At 42.9% G+C, this 22,641-nt stretch overlaps 1 protein-coding gene across 2 annotated transcripts in view; it reads left to right on the top strand.

Moving 5' to 3' along the window:
• The window catches only part of sema6bb (sema domain, transmembrane domain (TM), and cytoplasmic domain, (semaphorin) 6Bb), a 133,329-nt gene that overhangs the window by 95,021 nt on the left and 15,667 nt on the right, over positions 1-22,641 (top strand). For both annotated transcript variants that reach the window (XM_031786072.1, XM_031786073.1), the window contains exons 14-16: positions 921-1,061; positions 1,644-1,721; positions 4,260-4,318. In XM_031786072.1, the coding sequence (XP_031641932.1) occupies positions 921-1,061; positions 1,644-1,721; positions 4,260-4,318 (278 nt within the window). The remainder of the gene's footprint in view (positions 1-920; positions 1,062-1,643; positions 1,722-4,259; positions 4,319-22,641) is intronic.

Genomic DNA, 22,641 nt, shown 5'->3' on the forward strand with positions numbered 1-22,641 from the left:
GAGAGAGGGAATGGAGTAATCAGATCAGCCTTCTCCCAGCCTGCCCTTCCTTAACCCCAAACTCCCCTAATGGGCCCAGGGTAGATAGACGGCCCCCGCCACCATCGCAGGGGCAACGGGAACACATCACAGATAGAGATCCTCAAAGCCCAAATTGTTTTTTGTTTGGCTGTCTGACATAATGATTATATTTCATATTTTTGACCTGGTAATGAACCATGAAATGACCCGGGGGAAACGGAGAGATTAATGGGCCACACTTTCATTATTTCTCAACCTGTTTCCATTTTACTTATTTTGTTTACTTATTTAGTTGTTCTTTCTCTCTCTCCATCTCTCGCTCTCTTCTCCCTCCCCATCGCTCGCGCTCTCCTTCCGTCAGTCTGGTTTCTCACATAGTTTGTTTGCTGTGAGGTATGACTAACAACTTGATACTGTAGTGTGTGATACATTTCCCCTAATGACTCCTCAGCTGCGAGCCATGTTTATTACCATAAACCATCTAAATAAGCCCATGCAGGAGTGAACATATGTATATAAATATATATAAATCCAGCCTACAAAGGCAGGTGTTTGGATAATATGGAGGTGCTAAGTACCAATTAGAGCCCATGCAGGGTGTAGCTGGTGGCTTTGATGCCCATCCAACCCCAGGCCTCAGTCATCAGCCATCAACACACTGCATACTAAAGATGACACTGTGACAAACAGGCTTCTGAAGGCCTTTCACTGCTTTCACTTTGATTGTTGTGCTTTTAGTCATAATCTGGTTTGAGTTATACTTAATGAAGCAGTGATGTGTTGTGTTGATATGATGAGGTCAGCTAGACCTCATCATGGTGTGGTGCAGCTTAGCCGACTGTGTGTTGTGCAATAAGGCAACACTCTCACTGTCTCTCTGTGTGTGTGTGTGTTTTTAGGTGTGGGGAGGACTCTCCGCAGGCGAGGCAGTTGTTGTCCCTGACTCTGGACTGGGTGAGCCAGTCTCTGCTGCTGGCCTTCCCCTCTTGTGTGGTCAGGGTCCCTGTGGCACGATGCCAGCTCTACTCACGCTGCATGAAGTAAGTCACACACATCACACACACCTTTCATCTCCACACACACACACATCACACACACCTTTCAGCTCCACACACACACACACACCCCTCACCCACACCTCTGTAGCCCACACACACCTCTCAGCCACACCTCTGTAGCCCACACACACCTCTCAGCCACATACAGTATATCTGTAACACATCCTAAGCCCCGCCCACTCCCAATCATTACAATCACACCTTTAGTCAGGCCCTAAACCATCTGCAAACTTATACAGCCTACCCTCGGTGCACCAAACTACTTTACCACATCCCCAAGCGCTCTTCGACAAATCAGTAAATCTATTCGGCACAGTACACGCACATACACACGCACACACACACACACACACACACACAGACGTCTTACTCTCTTGCTCTTTGGCCTTGCTGACAACTCACCCCTGAGTCGTATTGCCTTGATGCCAGCAGACTCTAAACCTAGTGAGGCGTGACATACTGTAACGTATATGTCAAACGTGTAATGTGTTCAATGAATCCGTGGTGTCTCTCTGCCCTGGGTGGTGCATCACTAAAGACTGTGTTTACTCTGTTTATCTCCAGGAACTGCATTGCCTCCAGGGACCCCTACTGTGGCTGGACCAGAGGAAGCACCTGCTCCTTCCTCAGGCCCGGGACCAGGTGAGGTGCTGGGGGGGAACGAGGGCACAGCACTGGCCTCTGTCTGGTCTCTGTCTGCTATCGACCTGCCCCGTGTCTGGCCTGTATCTTTGTCTTGTTTCTGTCTGGCATCCGTTTGACCTCTGTCGTATCTATACCTGGTCTCTGTCTGGGTCTCTGTCTGGGTCTCTGTCCGGGTCTCTGTCCGGGTCTTTGCCCGGTTCTCTGTCCAGTTCTCTGCCTGGTTCTCTGTCTAGTCGATGCCTGGACCACCTGGGTTGCTGTGACACTCTCTATTTATACTGAGTGTTATGCCTAAGCTCTGACAGAGCCTACAGTTATAAGCCTGCAACACAAGCTGTGGCTAGGCAAACATGTCCTCATTTAGTTATCCTGTCAGAGCGAGCTGTGTACATTTATTCATCCAGGAGATCTGCTATTGCCATTGTGTGTTCACAACAATGCTGCATTCTTCAACACAGCTTGATATCCATAGCTGGGTGTACATCTTTGTCAGGGTTGCGTTGCTCTTGTACGCCTGCCACAGAACGATTCCTGGCTGTCTTGGCAGCTCACCTCTTGTTCTGGGCTGTAAACCTTCCCACTCCCTCCCGCTCTGCCTCACGTCCGCCCAGCCCAGTGAAATCAAATCTCTTTTTAGAGAGGCAGCTTATTGAATTATGTGTGCAAACACAGGTACAGTGCCAGCAGTTACAGACAACAGAGCCTTAAAGAGCACCTTACGGCTTCACCGTTATACAATTAAGGGCCCTGTGTTGTGATTTGATTTAGCAAGGGCGGTCAACCTGTCCATTGATCCTGTATCAAGTGATGTTCCCGTTTGAGGATAAATTCCATTTGGAAAAGTGAAAACGATGCTGGGTGATGAAAAAACTCTCCATCGTTTGCAATATAAGACTGTAACATGGACTATATTGGAACAAAGATAATTAGGCTCCTTACTGATTAGTATATCTGTTGATATTGTTTTATTACTGTAGGTGTTTTGCGTCTGTTTATTAGCCTTCATATTTCTTTCAATTATAACTGTACCTGTAATCTGGTCTCCTTTAGACTCGGAGACAATAAATCCTTAAACTTATTCACATTCTCACCATTAAGGGTATTGTGACAAAACATTGCCTTCTTTCCCAGCTACACTAAAGATTACAGCCTGCATTTACCCAACACAATATACCCTATGAGGGTGAGCAATATATCCACAATAACCCTCCAACCACTCCAGTGTAAATTTACTTCTCAAAGTTATTCTCAGGCAGTGAAACACTCAGTTGGCCTTTTTGTTGTTTGGGACTTTTCAACTAATTGTAGAGCTGGAGATACATCCCAGTGAGCTGTCTCTGGTTGTGGTTGATGCAGCCTTCCCTCTAGCACTTCCCATGTTTAAATTACCTCATTGGACAGGGGCCATTTTGAAGAACAAACTGCTGTTATTTCTCCTCTTTAGAGGACCTTTATGGTATTTATTGTATCTTTATTTAACTAGGCAAGTCAGTTAAGAACAAATTCTTATTTTCAATGAAACAGTGGGTTAACTGCCTGTTCAGGGGCAGAACGACAGATTTGTACCTTGTTAGCTCGTGGATTAGAACTTGCAACCTTTCAGCTGGTCCAACGCTCTAACCACTAGGCTACCCTGCCGTATACATTCACAGTCTAACTAGCTGATGTTGCTGTCCCCATGGGGGTCTCACTGCTGTTGGAACTCACCCATTTTTAAAAATGTATTCAAATTTTTTGTTGTTGAATTTGACCCATTTTCTCCCCAATTTCATGGTATCCAATTGTTTAGTAGCTACTATCTTGTCTCATCGCTACAACTCTCGGGAGAGACTAAGGTTGAAAGTCATGCTTCCTCCGATACACATCCAAGCCGCACTGCTTCTTAACACAGCACGCATCCAACCCGGAAGCCAGCCGCACCAATGTATCAGAGGAAACACTGTGCACCTGGCAACCTTGGTTAGCGTGCACTGTGCCCGGCCCGCCACAGGAGTCGCTGGTGCGCGATGAGTCAAGGATATCCCTACCGGCCTAACCTGGACGACGCTGGGCCAATTGTGCGTCGCCCCACGGACCTCCCGGTCGCGGCCGGTTGCGACAGAGCCTGGGCGCGAACCCAAGGTCTCTGGTGGCACAGCTGGCGCTGCAGTACAGCGCCCTTAACCACTGCGCCACCCGGGAGGCCCTGGAGGCCCTGGAACTCACCCATTTTAATTGAATTTTAATTTTGTCGCTTCATCATATAATGTCAAAGCCCCTTTTGATTTTCCAAGTTCTCCTATTAAAAAAGTAGAAATGGTCAATTATTTTTTAAGTACGAATTGAAAGATCCAGACCAGCTTTCAGAGTTGGGTGTATACAATACAGTATTATTTCTCTCAACTCCACATAAAAAAGGTATTCCTGTCCTTTGCTATGTACAATGTTTTGTTTACCAGATAAAAGCAGAGGTTTCTGTCAGTGACCAAAGCTTGCAGTAGGCCAATGTATTGTTTATGTGTGAATTGATAAATGATCGTCTTTCCCCTCTTCCAGACTGCCGTTCGAGCAGGACATAGAACATGGGAACGTGTCCCACTTGGGCGACTGTGATGGTAAGAGAACTGTTTCTTTCAGTTTATTGCCATCCTGTAATGTTAAGCTGTATTTGTGTTGATTCAGTGTTTCTTACATAACTGCCTACTCTAGGGTAGAACGTCATACACTACATTTGACATTTAAGTAATTTAGCAGACGCTCTTATCCAGAGCAATTAGGGTTGAGAGCCTTGCTCAAGGGCACATCAACATATTTCTCACCTAGTCGTCGCTGGGATTTGAACTAGTGACCTTTCGGCCCAGCGCTCTTAACCTCTATGCTACCTGCCGCTTCTACTGCTGTCTAGCTCCATATCATCATTAATAATCAATCAAATGTATTTTATAAATCCCTTATTACATCAGCAGTTGTCTCAATTCTATACAGACCCAGCCTAAAACCCCAAAGAGCAAGCAATGCAGATGTAGAAATCCCCATTTTACCCATATTTGTTTTCTCCTCTGTTTACTCTTACTGTTGGCAATGTTCAGAAGCTCTCTTTTTCCTCTTCTGTAGCTTTGCTTTGTAGTTGTTTCTACTTCTGGTTAATTATTATGCGTCTCTGGGTATCCTCGCCTTGATGTTTTCCTAGTTGCTTTCTGATATGAAAATGATGGCGGCACAGCAAAGCAAAGCGATCCCTCAGACAGAAATCTCCTCGACTCCCTGGCTCTTTTGATCCCACCGCTACTTCTGATGAGGCATTCGTGTGAATGAATCCTCCGCCTCTTCAAGTTCTCCAAGTTCATCTGCCATGCACCTGGAGAGCCACAAAGATCAATATTACATAAGTCTTCAGAGGGGCTGTTTGAAGATGCTCCCTCACCCCTGGAGCCCTCTGCACCACCCTGGACCCTGATCACTGTCTGTCTGGGGGTGCTGGTCCGGTGGCTTGTGACTCTTCCCCTAAGCTTGCTTGACCCTGTGTCGGTCAGTATACATAAAGGTGCATTAGCCTCAGCACCCAGCGTCTCTTTGAGGATGTTGCCAGGATTCTCCCATCTGATCTGTCTTAGATAATGGTTCTGATACTGACATGACAAACGCGTGGCGGTACTGCTGACAAAGGTGGTGTTGGTTGTCACAAGATGAATGGTGCTGAATAGCCCTGTGTACGCTTGCCAAAAGGATGCGCAAGCATCATATCAGCTGCCAGAATCATTAAGCTCTGTGCCTTAGAAAGTGATGAACTTGTGCTTCAATTTCTTCCTCTGTCTGATATTGATGCTATTTTAGTTTTTACAGCACATAGCTTCCCCAGTGTACAACACTCAGATGGTCTAAACAGATCTCTGAAGCCATCAACCTACTCAATAGACAGTCTGAAGAAGACAAAAAGCTGCAAGTAGAAAATAAATCAGTTATGACTTTCATCATTCAGTGTTACTATTTGAAACCTGTGAATTGTCACATCAATCCATCACACACACACACACACACACACACACACACACACACACACACACACACACACACACACACACACACACACACACACACACACACACACACACACACACACACACACACACACACACACACACACACACACACACACACACACACAGGTGTGAGTCTGCAAAGCTCTGAGGTAGATTAGACAGAAGAATCTCAGCTGAGTCCATATACCTCTATCTGACATATCCCACCTGTCTGAATCTCCAGCAGGCAGATAGAAGAGAGCCTGCTATGCTCCATCCATCTCTCTATGGGGTAATGCAACATTCATCACCCTCTCCCTCCCTCCTCCTCACTCTTTCTGAGTGAGGGAGCATAGCTGGGCTCTGCAGCTCCTCAGTTGTGACACTGCACACAGCCAAAGCCACAGCCAAGTGCAAGCCAGACCACACTCCCTCCCCCCAGGCCAGGCCTGTCGGCGACCCACAGAGGGAGATGGATGGACAGCTCTGATAACTTGCCTTTAACTGCCTCTCCCTCTCCTTAGCCAGAGAAAAGTAGCCACACGAAGGAAAGGAGGGGGAATCGATTTTCATCTGCTCTTTGGCTCGATTTGAGTCAAATAATTATCAGGAGTGAATCTCTAAAGCAGTCTGCAGCCATGAGGGCTGAGGGAGAGGGTGAGGGAAGATGGTGATGAGGAGCTGAGGGAGAGGGTGAGGGAAGAAGGTAATGAAGGGGTGAGGATGGAGGCGTGGCAGAGCTTGGGGTCCTGGACAGGGGCGCAACAGATGGAGTAAGGAGGCTACCGCCGTCTCTGGTGTCACCAAGTTGTCAATGCTCCTGTTACCGACAGCGTGACGAGGCAGTAACTCTGGCATCTCTTTCGCTCTCTTTCTCACTCTCACTCCCTCACCCTTTCCCTCTACCTCAACTTCTCCCTCTGTAGTATCAAAGGTTCAGTGCATGTACAGTATATCCCATGGTGGTCTACCGCAGCCCAGTCCAAGATAAGAGGGCAGCGGTCGCTGTCCCTCTTCCTTTACACATCAACACAGAGATCTTCTTCAGAGATCAGTACAGGAGCTTGTTATGCCTGTCTCCTCTAAATCAGGCCTGATCAAAGCAGATGTAGACAACACAGCTTTTAATTGAGCTGACCTGTGGTGAAGGGCTGCTCAGTCAGTTGAGTCCAATCAGAAGTGTGTGTGTGTGTGTGTGTGTGTGTGTGTGTGTGTGTGTGTGTGTGTGTGTGTGTGTGTGTGTGTGTGTGTGTGTGTGTGTGTGTGTGTGTGTGTGTGTGTGTGTGTGTGTGTGTGTGTGTGTTTTGCATGCGCTTGGTTCTGCATGCTGAGGGCCTGGGCCTATCCTACCTTGCATCAGGCCCACAGCCTACAACTCAATCACTCTGTCCCCAGAGCTTCCTAAGCCTAATGCTGGATGTATACTTCTAATCATGTTTACATTGAGCCCAGTCAGTTCTGAAACCTCCTCTAAACATGTCAGGTAATAAATTCCAGAGGTGTAAAAACAATAATGAGCAGGATTTATCTGTGGTGTCAACGGATGAGCTCCACTTACCAGCGTTTATTGCCCCACGCGGCCGCAGAGTTCAGGTTTTCCAGGTCGTGACCTGCCTGGCAGGAGTATTGGTTTCAGCAGGGTAAGCTCGGCTAAGTGTTGGGCTAGACTTCAACCGACTACTATTTCATTTGTTGTAAGGGACCTTTAGCTCTCGCAAAATGTTAAACAAAGTCAATAAGAAAAGGCTAGAACCCTAAAGTGATGTCCCAGCTAACAATTCTAGGGAGAGAGAATGTTTTTGTAATGTAATCCCTAATGTTTGAGTGTCCAGTTTTCCGTTAGTTATAGGAACATTCTATCTACAGTTGAAGTCGGAGGTTTACATACACCTTAGCCAAATACATTTAAACTCAGTCTTTCACTTTTCCTGACATTTAATCACAGTAACAATGTCCTGTCTTAGGTCAGTTAGGATCACCATTTTATTTTAAGAATGTGATGTGTCAGAATAATAGTAGAGAGAATGATTTATTTCAGCTTTTATGGGTCAGAAGTTTACATACACACAATGAGTATTTGGTAGCATTGCCTTTAAAATGTTTAACTTGGGTCAAACGTTTTGGGTAGCCTTCCACAAGCTTCCCACAATAAGTTTGGTGAATTTTGGCTCATTCCTCCTGACAGAGCTGGTGTAATTGAGTCAGGTTTGTAAGCCTCCTTGCTTGCACACGTTTTTTACATTTTGCCCACATATTTTCTATAGGATTGAGGTCAGGGCTTTGTGATGGCCACTCCAATACCTTGACTTTGTTGTCCTTAAGCCATTTTACCAGAACTTTGGAAGTATGCTTGGGGTCATTGTCCATTTGGAAGACCCATTTCGGACCAAGCTTTAACTTCCTGACTGATGTCTTGAGGTGTTGCTTCAATATATCCACATAATTTTCCTACCTCATGATGCCATCTATTTTGTGAAGAGCACCAGTCGCTCCTGCAGCAAAGCAACCCCACAACATGATGCTGCGTGCTTCACGGTTGGGATGGTGTTCTTCGGTTTGCAAGCCTCCCCCTTTTTCCTCCAAACATAACGATGGTCATTATGGCCAAACAGTTCTATTGTTGTTTCATTAGGCCAGAGGACATTTCTCCAAAAGTACGATCTTTGTCCCCATGTGCAGTTGCAAACCGTAGTGTGGCTTTTTTATGGCGGTTTTGGAGCAGTGGCTTCTTCCTTGGTGAGCGGCCTTTCAGGTTATATCGATATAGGACTCGTTTTACTGTGGATATAGATACTTTTGTACCTGTTTTCTCCAGCATCTTCACATGGTCCTTTGCTGCTGTTCTAGAATTAATTTTCACTTTTCTCACCCAGGTACGTTAATCTCTAGGAGACAGAACGCGTCTCCTTCCTGAGCGGTATGACGGCTGCGTGATCCCATGGTGTTTATACTTGCGTACCTTTGTTTGTACAGATGAATGTGGTCCTTCAGGCGTTTGGAAATTGCTCCCAAGGATGAACCAGACTTGTGGAGGTCTACAAAAAAAAAAATCTGAGGTCTTGGCTGATTTTTACAAATAAATCACATGATGTCATGCAAAGAGGCACTGAGTTTGAAGGTAGGCCTTGAAATACATCCACAGGTACACATCCAATTGACTCAGATGATGTAAATTAGCCTATCAGAAGCTTCTAAAGCCATGACATAATTTTGGGGAATTTTCCAAGCTGTTTAAAGGCACAGTCAACTTAGTGTATGTAAACTTCTGACCCACTGGAATTGTGAGACAGTGAATTATATGTGAAATAATCTGTCTGTAAACAATTGTTGGGAAAATGACTTGTGTCTTGCACAAAGTAGATGTCCTAACCGACTTGCCAAAACTATAGTTTAACAAGAAATTTGTGGAGTGGTTGAAAAATTGGTTTTAATGACTCCAACCTAAGTGTATGTAAACTTCCGACTTCAACTGTATGTTAGCAAAAACCTTCTGAGAACATTTTAAACATGTTTTCATGTTGAAGTTAGGAGAACATTCCCTTAATGTCAAACAGAACTTATCTAGAATGTAGTTAATGTTCTCAGAATATACAGTATTGATGACTCGTTTCATGAGACGTTGCAAGAACATTCGTGTGTCTATCACGCCCTGACCTTAGAGAGCCGTTTTATTTCTCTATTTGGTTAGGTCAGGGTGGGATTTGGGTGGGCATTCTGTTTTCTATTTCTTTGTTTTTGGCCGAGTGTGGTTCCCAATCAGAGGCAGCTGTCTATCGTTGTCTCTGATTGGGAATCCTACTTAGGCAGGCTTTTCCCACCTAATGTTGTGGGTAATTATTTATTTTCTGTGTGTGTTTGTGTGCGCCACGGTTGTGTCACGTTCAGTTTCTCTTTACCAGTTTTTTTTTGGTTAAAGTTTCACTTTATTAAAAGATGTGGAATTACAGTGCCTTGCAAAAGTATTCGGCCCCCTTGAACTTTGCGACCTTTTGCCACATTTCAGGCTTCAAACATAAAGATATAAAACTGTATTTTTTTGTGAAGAATCAACAACAAGTGGGACACAATCATGAAGTGGAACGACATTTATTGGATATTTCAAACTTTTTTAACAAATCAAACTGAAAAATTGGGCGTGCAAAATTATTCAGCCCCCTTAAGTTAATACTTTGTTTTCATCTGTATTTTTCGTAGCTGTTTACACACCACCACAGAAGCTGGCACTAAGACAGCATTGAATGAGCTGTATTCCTCCATAAGCAAACAAGAAAACGCTCACCCAGAGGCAGCGCTTCTAGTAGCCGGGGACTGTAATGCAGGGAAACTTAAATCCGTTTTACCTAATTTCTATTAGCATGTTAACCTCTAGCGTCGAGAAATCCCGTATCCGGGAGCGTAATCATAGCCTCAAGCTCATTACCATAACGCAACGTTTCCTATTCATGAAAATCGCTAATTAAATAAAATAAATATATTGAAACACAAGCTTAGCCTTTTGTTAACAACACTGTCATCTCAGATTTTCAAAATATGCTTAGCATAGCATTAAGCCTAGCATTCAGCAGGCAACATTTTCACAAAAACAAGAAAAGCATTCAAATAAAATAATTTACCTTTGAAGAACTTTGGATGTTTTCAATGACGAGACTCTCAGTTAGATAGCAAATGTTCATTTTTTCCAAAAATATTATTTGTGTAAGAGAAATAGCTCCGTTTTGTTCATCACGTTTGGCTAAGAAAAAACCCCGAAAATGCAGTCAACACAACGCCAAACTTTTTTCCAAATTAGCTCCATAATATCGACAGAAACATGGCAAACGTTGTTTAGAATCAATCCTCAAGGTGTTTTTCACAATTCTATTCGATGAAAAATCATTCCTGGCAGTCGGTTTCTCATCCGAGGCAAACGGAAAAATACTCCAGCTGGAGATTACGCAATAATTGCGACGGAGGACACCAAGCGACCACCTGGTAGATGTAGTGTCTTATGGTCAATCTTCCAATGATATGCCTACAAATACGTCACAATGCTGCAGACACCTTGGGGAAAATGTGGAAAAGGTAAGCTGACTCCTAGCTCCTCCACAGCCATATAGGGAGTCATTGCCATGGGGCGGTTTCAAAAAATGCGGCACTTCCTGATTGTATTTTTATCTGGGTTTTTTCTGTAACATCAGTTCTGTGGCACTCACAGACAATATCTTTGCAGTATCTTTGCAGTCATTAAGAAAATTATTGTAAAAACCGTTAAATTCCCTTGGATTGATGATGAATTGAAAAATTGTGTGGTTGAGAGGGATGAGGCAAAAGGTATGGCATTAAGTCTGGAAGCCCAAATGATTGGCAAACGTACTGCAAAATAAGAAATCATGTGACTAAACGAAATAAAAAATAAACTACAATATGAAACAGTAATAGTAAAAAAGCTTTGGGGCACCTTGAATGAAATTTTGGGGAAAAAAGCCAACTCAGCTCCTTCATTCATTGAATCCGATGGCTCATTCATCACAAAGCCCACTGATATTGCAAACTACTTTAACTTCTCTGGGATATGTGGAACGCTAGCATCCCACCTGGCCAACATCCAGTGAAAATGCAGAGCGCCAAATTCAAATAAATTACTATAAAAATTTAACTTTCATGAAATCACACATGCAATACATCGAATTAAAGCTACACTTGATGTGAATCCAACCAACGTGTCAGATTTCAAAATGGCTTTACGGCGAAAGCAAACGATCCTATTATCTGAGTACAGCACCCCAGCAAACAAACACAGACACAATCATATTTCAACCCGCCAGACGCGACACAAAACGCAGAAATAAAGATATAATTCATGCCTTACCTTTGACGAGCTTCTTCTGTTGGCACTCCAATATGTCCCATAAACATCACAAATGGTCCTTTTGTTGGATTAATTCCGTCGATATATATCCAAAATGTCCATTTATTGGCGCGTTTGATCCAGAAAATCACCGGTTCCAAAACGCGAAACATGACTACAAAATATCTCATAAATTACATGTAATCTTTGTCCAAACATTTCAAACAACTTTCCTAATACAACTTTAGGTATTTTGTTACGTAAATAATCTATAAAATTTAAGACGGGATAATCTGCGTTCAATACCGGAGGAAAACAAAGTGTAGCGAGCTTTCAGGTCACGCGCCTCTAACAAAGAGTACACTTCTCTCTACCCTCGTTCTGAACAGTGCTACTTCTTCATTTCTCAAAGGAAAAACCCCAACCAATTTCTGAAGACTGTTGACATCCAGTGGAAGCGATAGGAACTGCAAGCAAATCCCTTAGAAATCTGGATTCCCAATGAAAAATCATTGAAAAGAGAGTGACCTAAAAAAAACAATTCTGAATGGTTTCTCCTCTGCGTTTCGTCTGCCAAATAAGTTCTGTTATACTCACAGACATCATTCAAACAGTTTTAGAAACTTCAGAGTGATTTCTATCCAAATCTACTAATAATATGCATATCTTAGCTTCTGGGCCTGAGTAGCAGGCAGTTTACTTTGGACACACTTTTCATCCGGACATGAAAATCCCCCCCTATCCCAATGAAGTTAATGACTTTTTCATTGGCAAGATAAGCAAACTTAGGGATGACATGCCAGCAACAAACGTTGACACTACACATCCAAGTATATCAGACCAAATTATGGAAGACAAGAATTGTACGTTTGAATTCCGTAAAGTCAGTGTGGAAGAGGTGAAAAAATTATTGTTGTCTATCAAAAATGACAAGCCACCGGGGTCTGACAATCTAGATGGAAAATTACTGAGGATAATAGCAGACGATATTGCCAGTCCTATTTGCCACATCTTCAATGTAAGCCTACTAGAGAGCGTGTGCGCTCAGGCCTGGAAGGAGCTAAAGTAATTTCGCTACCCAAGAATAGTAAAGCCCCCGGCTCAAATAGCCGACCAATCAGCCTGTTACCAACCCTTAGTAAACTTCTGGGGAAAATGTGTTTGACCAGATACAATGCTATTTTACAGTAAACAAATTGACAACAGAATTTCAGCATGCTTATAGGGAAAGACACTCAACAAGCACAGCACTTACACAAATGACTAATGGCTGAGTGAAATTGATGATAAAATGATTAATGGGGGCTGTCTTGTTAGACCTCAGTGGAGCTTTTGGCATTATTGATCATAGTCTGTTGCTGGAGAAACTTATGTGTTATGGCTTTACACCCCCTGCCATAATGTGGATAAAGAGTTACTTGTCTAACAGAACACAGAGGGTGATCTTTAAGGGAAGCCTATCAAATATTATCCAGTTAGAATCAGGAATTCCCCAGGGTAGATATTTAGGCCCCTTGCTATTTTCAATGCTACTGACTTTTGAGTAAAGCCAGAGTTTTTATGTATGCAGATGACTCAACACTATACACGCCAGCTACTACAGTGACTGAAATGACTGCAACACTCAACAAAGAGCTGCAAGTGTTTCAGAGTGGGTGGCAACGATTAAGTTAGCCCTAAATATTTCTACAACTAAAAGCATTGTATTTGGAACAAAACACTCACTAAACCCTAAACCTCAACTAAATATTGTAATAATGTGGAAATTGAGCAAGTTGAGATGACTAAACTGCTTGGAGTAAAAATAGAATGTAAACTGTCATGGTCAAAACATATTGATGCAGTAGTAGCTAAGATGGGGAGAAGTATGTCTATAATAAAGCGATGCTCTGCCTTCTTAACAACACTATCAATAAGGCAGGTCCTACAGGCCCTAGTTTTGTCGCACCTTGACTACTGTTCAGTCGTGTGGTCAGGTGCCACAAAAGTGGAACATTTCAATTGGCTCAGAGCAGGGCAGCACGGCTTTCCCCTGGATGTACACAGAGAGCTAATATTAATAATATGCATGTCAATCTCTCCTGGCTGAAAGTGGAGGAGAGAATGACTTCATCACTACTTTTATTTCTGTCTAAACTACTGGCACACAGCTCGGCCACCCATGTATACCCCACAAAACATGCCACAAGAGGTCTCCTCACAGTCCCCAAGTCCAGAACAGACTATGGGAGGCACACAGTACTACATAGAGCCATAACTACATGGAACTCTATTCCACATCAAGTAACTGACGCAAGCAGTAAAATTACATTTAAAAAAACAGATTAAAAAAACACCTTATGGAACAGCGGGGACTGTGAAGCAACACAAACATTGGCACACACACGCACATACACACACAATAACAAACGCACCATACATACACATGGATTTTGTACTGTAGATAGGTGGTAGTGGTGGAGTAGGGGCCTGAGGGCACACAGTGTGTTGTGAAATCTGTGAATGTATCGTAATGTTTTAAAATTGTATAAACTGCCTTAATTTTGCTGGACCCCAGGAAGAGTAGCTGATGCTTTGGCAGCAGCTAATGGGGATCCAGAATAAATGCAAACTACAAACACAGACTACAAAGGGAAGCACAGCCGAGAGCTGCCCAGTGACACTAGCCTACCAGACGAGCTAAACTACTTCTATGCTCTCTTAGAGGCAAATAACACTGAAATATGTATGAGAGCACCTGCTGTTCCTGAAGACTGTGCGATCACACTCTCCACAGCCAATGTGAGTAAGACCTTTAAACAGGTCAACATTCACAAGGCCGCAGGGCCAGACAGATTACCAGGACTTACCAGGACGTGCACTGCGAGCATGTCTTCACTGACATTTTCAACCTCTCCCTGTCCAAGTCTGTAATACCAACATGTTTTAGGCAGAACACCACAGTGCCTGTGCCCAAGAACATGAAGGTAATCTGCCTAAATGACTACCGACCCGTAGCACTCACGTCTGTAGCCATGAAGTGCTTTGAAAGGCTGGTCATTGCTCACATCAACACCATTATCCCAGAAACCCTAGACCCACTCCAATTTGCACACCGCCCCAACAGATCCACAGACGATGCAATCTCTATTGCACTCCATACTGCCCTTTCCCACCTGGACAAAAGGAACACCTATGTGAGACTGCGATTTGATTTGATGGAGAAAGGGATTTGGGCTTGTGGTTTTACTTAATTGTCCATACTGGCCAATGATTAGAACTTGTGATTCTGATCTAACCATTAATTCATACATTGTTGTGCCCCTGGCTTGAGAGGATGGAAGTTCAATATGTGGATAGATGTAGAAGGCTAATATTAACTAGCTAATGTTGCCCATCAAATTAAGTTAGGCTAGCGAGAAAGCATTTCAGCCAGGTAGCAGGACAACAACAAATAAAATTGTGTACTGTATGACAGAGTGATAGACCGTTTCGTCAACATGAAAGAGAGAAGGATGGCACTGGCGTTTCTCTACAAGTCGGGGGAGTCAACATTTTTCTCCTTGCACAAACACACAGGCACGCACACAGGCACACACAGAAATCAGATCCATGGACAGCAGCATCATATTTAGCTTATGTTTATTGGACTAAATTGTTTTTGGTATCTTTGATTTACTGTATTAGACTAAGCATAGATTATTTGATGATGTTGAAATGGTGCTGGAATAGTGGAGGCATCTTCTGTTTTCTTTGCGACTTGCGGTAACTCTATGTGGTTCTAAATTAATAGTTGTTTGGTAGTCCGAAAATGTTGGAAACATGAACTTGCTTGACCATGCTGTAGAGGATGTAACTGTTTGTTACATGCAATATGCTTTGTGGACTTCACCGGACAGAGGTTCCTCTCCAGTTTTTTAATGAAACAAATGTGTGGTTGAATTTATTCTGCCACTGTGTCTTCTTATTGTCTCGGCCTTTAGGCCTATATATCACTGTGTCAAGGCATATGAACTAACAGGTTATAGATCAAACAACACAATTATCACAACACACAGGTTGTAATATGGATTTTTTGGGGGGCTTGGCTTCCCCAGCGATTTTACCCATGTACCACTACTGGTGTGAACAAAGACAAAAGACAATAGTCAACTCTTACGCTCCTTCGTCACTCTCTCGCCACTCGCTCCTTCCCCGCCGCCGTGAAAGCACTCAGGCATAATGACATGCCTTCACCAGCGAGCCGAGCAGTTACAGATGGAAGCAATTATGGCACTGTGAAAATATTTTCCGAAGTAAGCCAGTGTTTTGACTTGGAGAACAGCGGGTTGCAATCAATTTAATTGAGGTCCACAGCACATCAATGAAGCGAGAGCATGAGTGAACCGAAGCAGTTGCGTGATGTTAGCGGGTGACAACTGCAGAGCAAGGACTCCGGGGGAGTGGAAGCGGGAGGGAGAGAAAATTAGTTGGCAAATTTACGACATCGGGTCATTCTAATTGGTGCGGCTTGGTGTGGGTTAGGGAGTGTTCCTCTTTGAGGCCTGAAAGGAGACCGTAAAGACTAGTGCTATATATTTACATTGGGATAAAGATTAGTGCTTTATATTTACATTGTGGGAATAGTAAGTACAGCATTTAAACCTCCAGATGACAAATGGCTTCCCTGACGCTGAACCCGGCTGAGACACTGCAGAAGACCATTTCTGTCTGCTATGGGAGGGCTTGGTGACCTTGACTACGCTGAAGTCATCCCTGCTTGGCTGTCTTCGCTCCGCTCCTCACACAACGAGAGGGAGGGTGAAGCGACCCACACACAGCAGACGCCAACCTACCATTCCACTCACACACATCTCAACCATGGAGCAAAGATCTGAGATGCTTGAACTGCAGCTCTGACTGACGCCCCTCGCTACACAAGAGGTGCGGGTTTGTGAAATGTGAGGGCCTACGTTCCTCTGCAGAGGATGAGCGGGTGGTGGGAAGGGGGTGGGTGCAGTTCATTTCAAAGAGTGCAGCATCAATCCTGAATATCTGGAGAGATGTGAGAACTCCTGGAGTGCTTCTTCTCTTTCACTTGGGTCTCTCCTGTGAGGAGTGTGGTGAGGAGAGAGAGGCAGGAGAGATGGGGAGTCGTGTGTCAGCCACCTGCAGGAGAGAGAGAGCAGGGAGAGCAGAGAGAGACCAGATAGCAGGGTGAAAACTGATAGGCTAGCAGCTCTTATCCGTCAGCTGGTATCAGAGAGCGCAAGTAGCGGTCGTGAGAGGCCCTACCGCTGGCTAACACACCACCATTGGGCTGCTGCATGTCAACAGGAAATAAAGAACCCCAACTATACACATTCCTGTCGAACTGCAGAGTGCTGATCTGGTCATGGATAATTGCGTTCTACAGATGTCAGATCTTAATTTGATCCCTTTTGTGCAGGAGGAAAATAATCCTGCAGCGTGAAGATTTGAAAAGCTGAAAAAATATCTATAATTGCCGCCAGGGTGCAGCTGGAAGCGGTGTTTGTATATCCAACGCCCACCATACCTCCATTGTACCTTATGTAGGGTACATGCAGGCTACAGCACATCTCGTGTGAATTCTAATGGGGATTATAATAAATTGACATATTTGTAGGGGGTACATGTATTTTACGTTAGGGAAAAGCAATTGTTTTAGATCGATTGTTTTATTGTATGTTGAAGGCAAGCAATAGGCAGAGTCAATTATTGGTTTTCCACAATGCCTGTGTGTTCCAGCGGTTACAGCCACTGACCTGGCACACATATGCCAGAGTCAACATGGGTTTGAATCCGGCCTACTGCCCTTTGACTCATAGATTAAGGTCTATTTTTGATGCATTCATTCTGTGTGGTTACAGGGTTAATTCCGCATGGATACAGAGTTAAAACAGAAAAAATTCAAATGTTAACAGTTTAGGCATTAATTCCGAGTGGCTAAAGTTTCGGGAAAGCTTAAAACAAAATCATTAAAAGAACGACGCACCTGTATATCATCAGTATTCATAGTATTCTTAGTGCTTGCTAGAGCATTGTGAACTGCCGTAGTGCAGTGGTCTATGTAGCGCGCTCCAGGCTCCAAGCCTCATGAGTTCACACCAATGCTGGGCGATTATACTGTAGTGACCAGCCTGAGCCTACATTAGGTCCAAAAGTTAATTGTGTTTTCTTTGATGTGTAAATGATCAGACTATTCATTTTACTTCGTAAAATGATTGAAATAAAGTGTCTCAGCTCACCAAAATTGTCTTTGGATAGACTCAAGTGCATAAACAACTTGACAGCTTTCTGAAATGAAATATTAAAAGCCACACAATACAGGCTTTCAATCCACACCAAAGACCAGAACAATATTGATAAATTATACATAGGCTACTGCCTAACTATAAAACGTGGATGAGCATCCACACTGGAGGAACATGTATCGTTCAACAGTAGGCCTACATCTGTCAATCAACTGATGGCCCAAATCAGCTCATGAACTTAGCCAGGGAAACACAGCAGCCTATTATTAGTTTTCACACCTTTCATTATGTAACAATGGAGAGGCTAATGGTTAGCCTACAGAATGTGGCCTAATGGAAAATAAACCAAAATAACAACGGCCTATTGCAACCATCAATGGCACTAAGATTATCACAAGCTGATCTCAATTGCAACCATTATTGGTCACCATTACCGCTCACTAAAAGATGTCAGTGTTACCTTAGTCCTGCTTGCAACCAAAGTCTTTCAAGATACAGAACCAATCAAAACGTTGGACACACCTACTCATTCAATGATTTTCTTTATTTTTTACTATTTTCTACATTGTAGAATAATAGTTAAGACCTCAAAACTATTAAATAACATATATGGAATAATTTAGTAACTAAAGAAGTGTTAAACAAATCAAAATATATTTTAGATTTTAGATTCTTCAAAGTAGCCACCCTTTGCCTTGATGACAACTTTTCACACTCTTGGCATTCCCAGGTTCACCTGGAATTCTTTCCCAACAGTCTTGAAGGAGTTCCCACATATGCTGAGCACTTGTTGGGTGCTTTTCCTTCACTCTACGGTCCAACTCATCCCAAACCATCTCAATTGGGTTGAGGTTGGGTGATTGTGGCGGCCAGGTCATCTGATGCAGCACTCCATCACTCTCCTTCTTGGTCAAATAGCCCTTACACAGCCTGGAGGTGTGTTGGGTCATTGTCCTGTTGAAAAACAAATGATAGTCCCACTAAGCGCAAACCAGATGGGATAGCGTAATGTTGCAGAATGCTGTGGTAGCCATGCTGCCTTAAGTGTGCCTTGAATTCTAAATAAATCACTGACAGTGTCACAAGCAAAGCACCATCACACCTCCTCCATGCTTCAGGGTGGGAACCACACATGCGGAGATCATCCGTTCATCTACTCTGCGTCTCACAAAGACACCGATGTTGGAACCAAAAATCTCAAATTTGGACTCATCAGACCTAAGGACAGATTTCCACTGGTCTAATATCCATTGCACATGTTTCTTTGCCCAAGCAAGTTTCTTCTTATTATTGGTGTCCTTTAGTAGTGGTTTCTTTGCAGCAATTTGACCATAAAGGCCTGATTCACGCAATCCCCTCTGAACAGTTGACTTTGAGATGTGTCTGTTAATTGAATTCTGAAAAAGCATTTATTTGGGCTGCAATTTCTGAAGCTGGTAACTCTAATGCTCTGCAGCAGAGGTAACTCTGGGTCTTCCTTTCCTGTGGCAGTCCTCATGCGAGCCAGTTTCATCATTGCGCCAGTGGTGGAAAAGTACCCAATTGTCATACTTGAGTAAAAGAAAATTACTCAAATGAAAGTCACCCAGTAAAATACTACTTGAGTAAAAGTCTAAAAGTATTTGGTTTTAAATATACTTAAGTACCAAAAGTGAAAGTATAAATCATTTCAAATTCCTTATATTAAGCAACCCAGGTTTCTCAAATGATTGCCTCGCCTGGTTCACCAACTACTTCTCTGATAGAGTTCAGTGTGTCAAATCGGAGGGTCTGCTGTCCGGACCTCTGGCAGTCTCTATGGGGGTGCCACAAGGTTCAATTCTTGGACAGACTCTCTTCTCTGTATACATCAATGAGGTCGCTCTTGCTGCTGGTGAGTCCCTGATCCACCTCTACGCAGACGACACCATTCTGTATACTTCCGGCCCTTCTTTGGACACTGTGTTAACAACCCTCCAGGCAAGCTTCAATGCCATACAACTCTCCTGCCGTGGCCTCCAATTGCTCTTAAATACAAGTAAAACTAAATGCATGCTCTTCAACCGATCGCTACCTGCACCTACCCGCCTGTCCAACATCACTACTCTGGACGGCTCTGACTTAGAATACGTGGACAACTACAAATACTTAGGTGTCTGGTTAGACTGTAAACTCTCCTTCCAGACCCATATCAAACATCTCCAATCCAAAGTTAAATCTAGAATTGGCTTCCTATTTCGCAAAAAGCGTCCTTCACTCATGCTGCCAAACATACCCGTGTAAAACTGACCATCCTACCAATCCTCGACTTTGGCGATGTCATTTACAAAATAGCCTCCAATACCCTACTCAACAAATTGGATGCAGTCTATCACAGTGCAATCCGTTTTATCACCAAAGCCCCATATACTACCCACCATTGCGACCTGTACGCTCTCGTTGGCTGGCCCTCGCTTCATACTCGTCGCCAAACCCACTGGCTCCATGTCATCTACAAGACCCTGCTAGGTAAAGTCCCCCCTTATCTCAGCTCGCTGGTCACCATAGCATCTCCCACCTGTAGCACACGCTCCAGCAGGTATATCTCTCTAGTCACCCCCAAAACCAATTCTTTCTTTGGCCGCCTCTCCTTCCAGTTCTCTGCTGTCAATGACTGGAACGAACTACAAAAATCTCTGAAACTGGAAACACTTATCTCCCTCACTAGCTTTAAGCACCAACTGTCAGAGCAGCTCACAGATTACTGCACCTGTACATAGCCCACCTATAATTTAGCCCAAACAACTACCTCTTTCCCAACTGTATTTAATTTTTATTTATTTATTTATTTTGCTCCTTTGCACCCAATTATTTTTATTTCTACTTTGCACATTCTTCCATTGCAAAACTACCATTCCAGTATTTTACTTGCTATATTGTATTTACTTTGCCATCATGGCCTTTTTTGCCTTTACCTCCCTTCTCACCTCATTTGCTCACATTGTATATAGACTTGTTTATACTGCATTATTGACTGTATGTTTGTTTTTACTCCATGTGTAACTCTGTGTTGTTTTATCTGTCGAACTGCTTTGCTTTATCTTGTCCAGGTCGCAATTGTAAATGAGAACTTGTTCTCAACTTGCCTACCTGGTTAAATAAAGGTAAAATAAATAAAAAATAAATAAAATAAAAGGCAGTAGGGATAACCAGGGAGGTTAAGTGCGTGAGTTAGACAATTTTCCTGTCCTGCTAAGCATTCAAAATGTAACAAGTACTTTTGGGTGTCAGGGAAAATGTAAAAAGTACATTTTCTTTAGGAATGTAATGGAGTAAAAGTAAAAGTTTTCAAAAATAGAAATAGTAAAGTACAGATATCCCCAAAAACTACTTAAGTAGTACTTTAAAGTATTTTTACTTAAGTACTTTACACCACTGCATAGTGCTTGATGGTTTTCGCAACTGTACTTGAAGAAACTTTAAAAGTTCTTGAAATGTTCCAGATTGACTGACCTTCATGTCTTAAAGGAATGATGGACTGTCGTTTCTCTTTGCTTATTGGAGCTGTTCTTGCCATATGGACTTTGTCTTTACCAAATAGGGCTATCTTCTGTATACCACACCTATCTTGTCACTACACAACTGATTGGCTCAAACGCATTAAGAAGGAAAGACGTTTCACACGTTTTGGGTTACTTCATAGATTTGATGTCTTCACTATTATTCTACAATTTAGAAAATGGTCAAAATAAAGAAAAACCATGAATGAGTAGGTGTGTCCAAACTTTTGACTGGTACTGTACATTCACCCTCTAGTTGGTATTGGAATCGGAACAACTTTTTCAAACAGACTATGGGCGATTTACGATAGAAATAAAGTATTTCATTGTTTACCATGTCAAATCTACTGTATGAATGGAAACTAATGTTGGTGTAGCCTATTTGTTATTTATTCGATTTTTTTTCCTATTAATGTTATGTTCATTAAAGGTAAAGTCCCCATATTTGGGGACCCTATTTGATTTTTTTAAATATTTAAAAATCAGTCTGGTATGAGAACAGTAGCCCCTATCTGCAAAAGCAGGGTGTCTGTGGAAAGCTGAGTATATTGGCTATTGATCGGTACCTTCAAATCTTTTGTATGACTTACTACCATGAGCAAACACATTCATAAGCGCTGGCCGAGCCGATGACCTAATTTCAAGATGGCCGCTATCTACATTCCGGTCAGTGTTGTGAAGCATAAACGAAATAAACACAGAATCCGTTGATACACACCAAAAGCCAGGACTCCACAGATCATGAAGATATCTTATTTGTCTGCCTGTGACCTACTATTATTGATCAGCAAACATTCAAGTTAAGCTTTGATATGTTCTGTGTTTGAGCTCTAGCTACATGGGGGGTATCAAATTAATCTTTAGGTTGGCAGGGATGTATGACTTAACTGCAACATCAAATTTCCACCGAGTGACTATATCTTTGTGCATCAAAAATATGATGTTGCCTGCTTACGCGCTGTAGGTATCCATATCCCATGTATATGCCCCAACACCGCCACAATGTTTGAGAGAGGTTTGTATTGTAGAAATTTTGTTTCTATAGTAAAGTGTAACTTTTAGGCACATCCAGTGTGTAAAAACTGTGCAATTACCACATTCGGACACTTTGGAGAGGTTGAAAGGACACTTAAATGTATCCTGGATACCCTATAATACCACAATGTTTGAGTGAGGTTGATATGGTAGAAATTGTGTTTTTATACTGAACAAATGGCATTTAGGGATTGCAAATATGTAATAGTCCTGGTATTATCTCATTCACAGACATATGCCACTTTGGAGAGGTTTAATAACCTGTTGCGTCGAGCCATCCCGGATCCGGGATCGTGAATACAGCCT

This window comes from Oncorhynchus kisutch, linkage group LG13 (genome assembly GCF_002021735.2).
Source record: "Oncorhynchus kisutch isolate 150728-3 linkage group LG13, Okis_V2, whole genome shotgun sequence".
NCBI classification, from domain to species: Eukaryota; Metazoa; Chordata; class Actinopteri; order Salmoniformes; family Salmonidae; genus Oncorhynchus; species Oncorhynchus kisutch.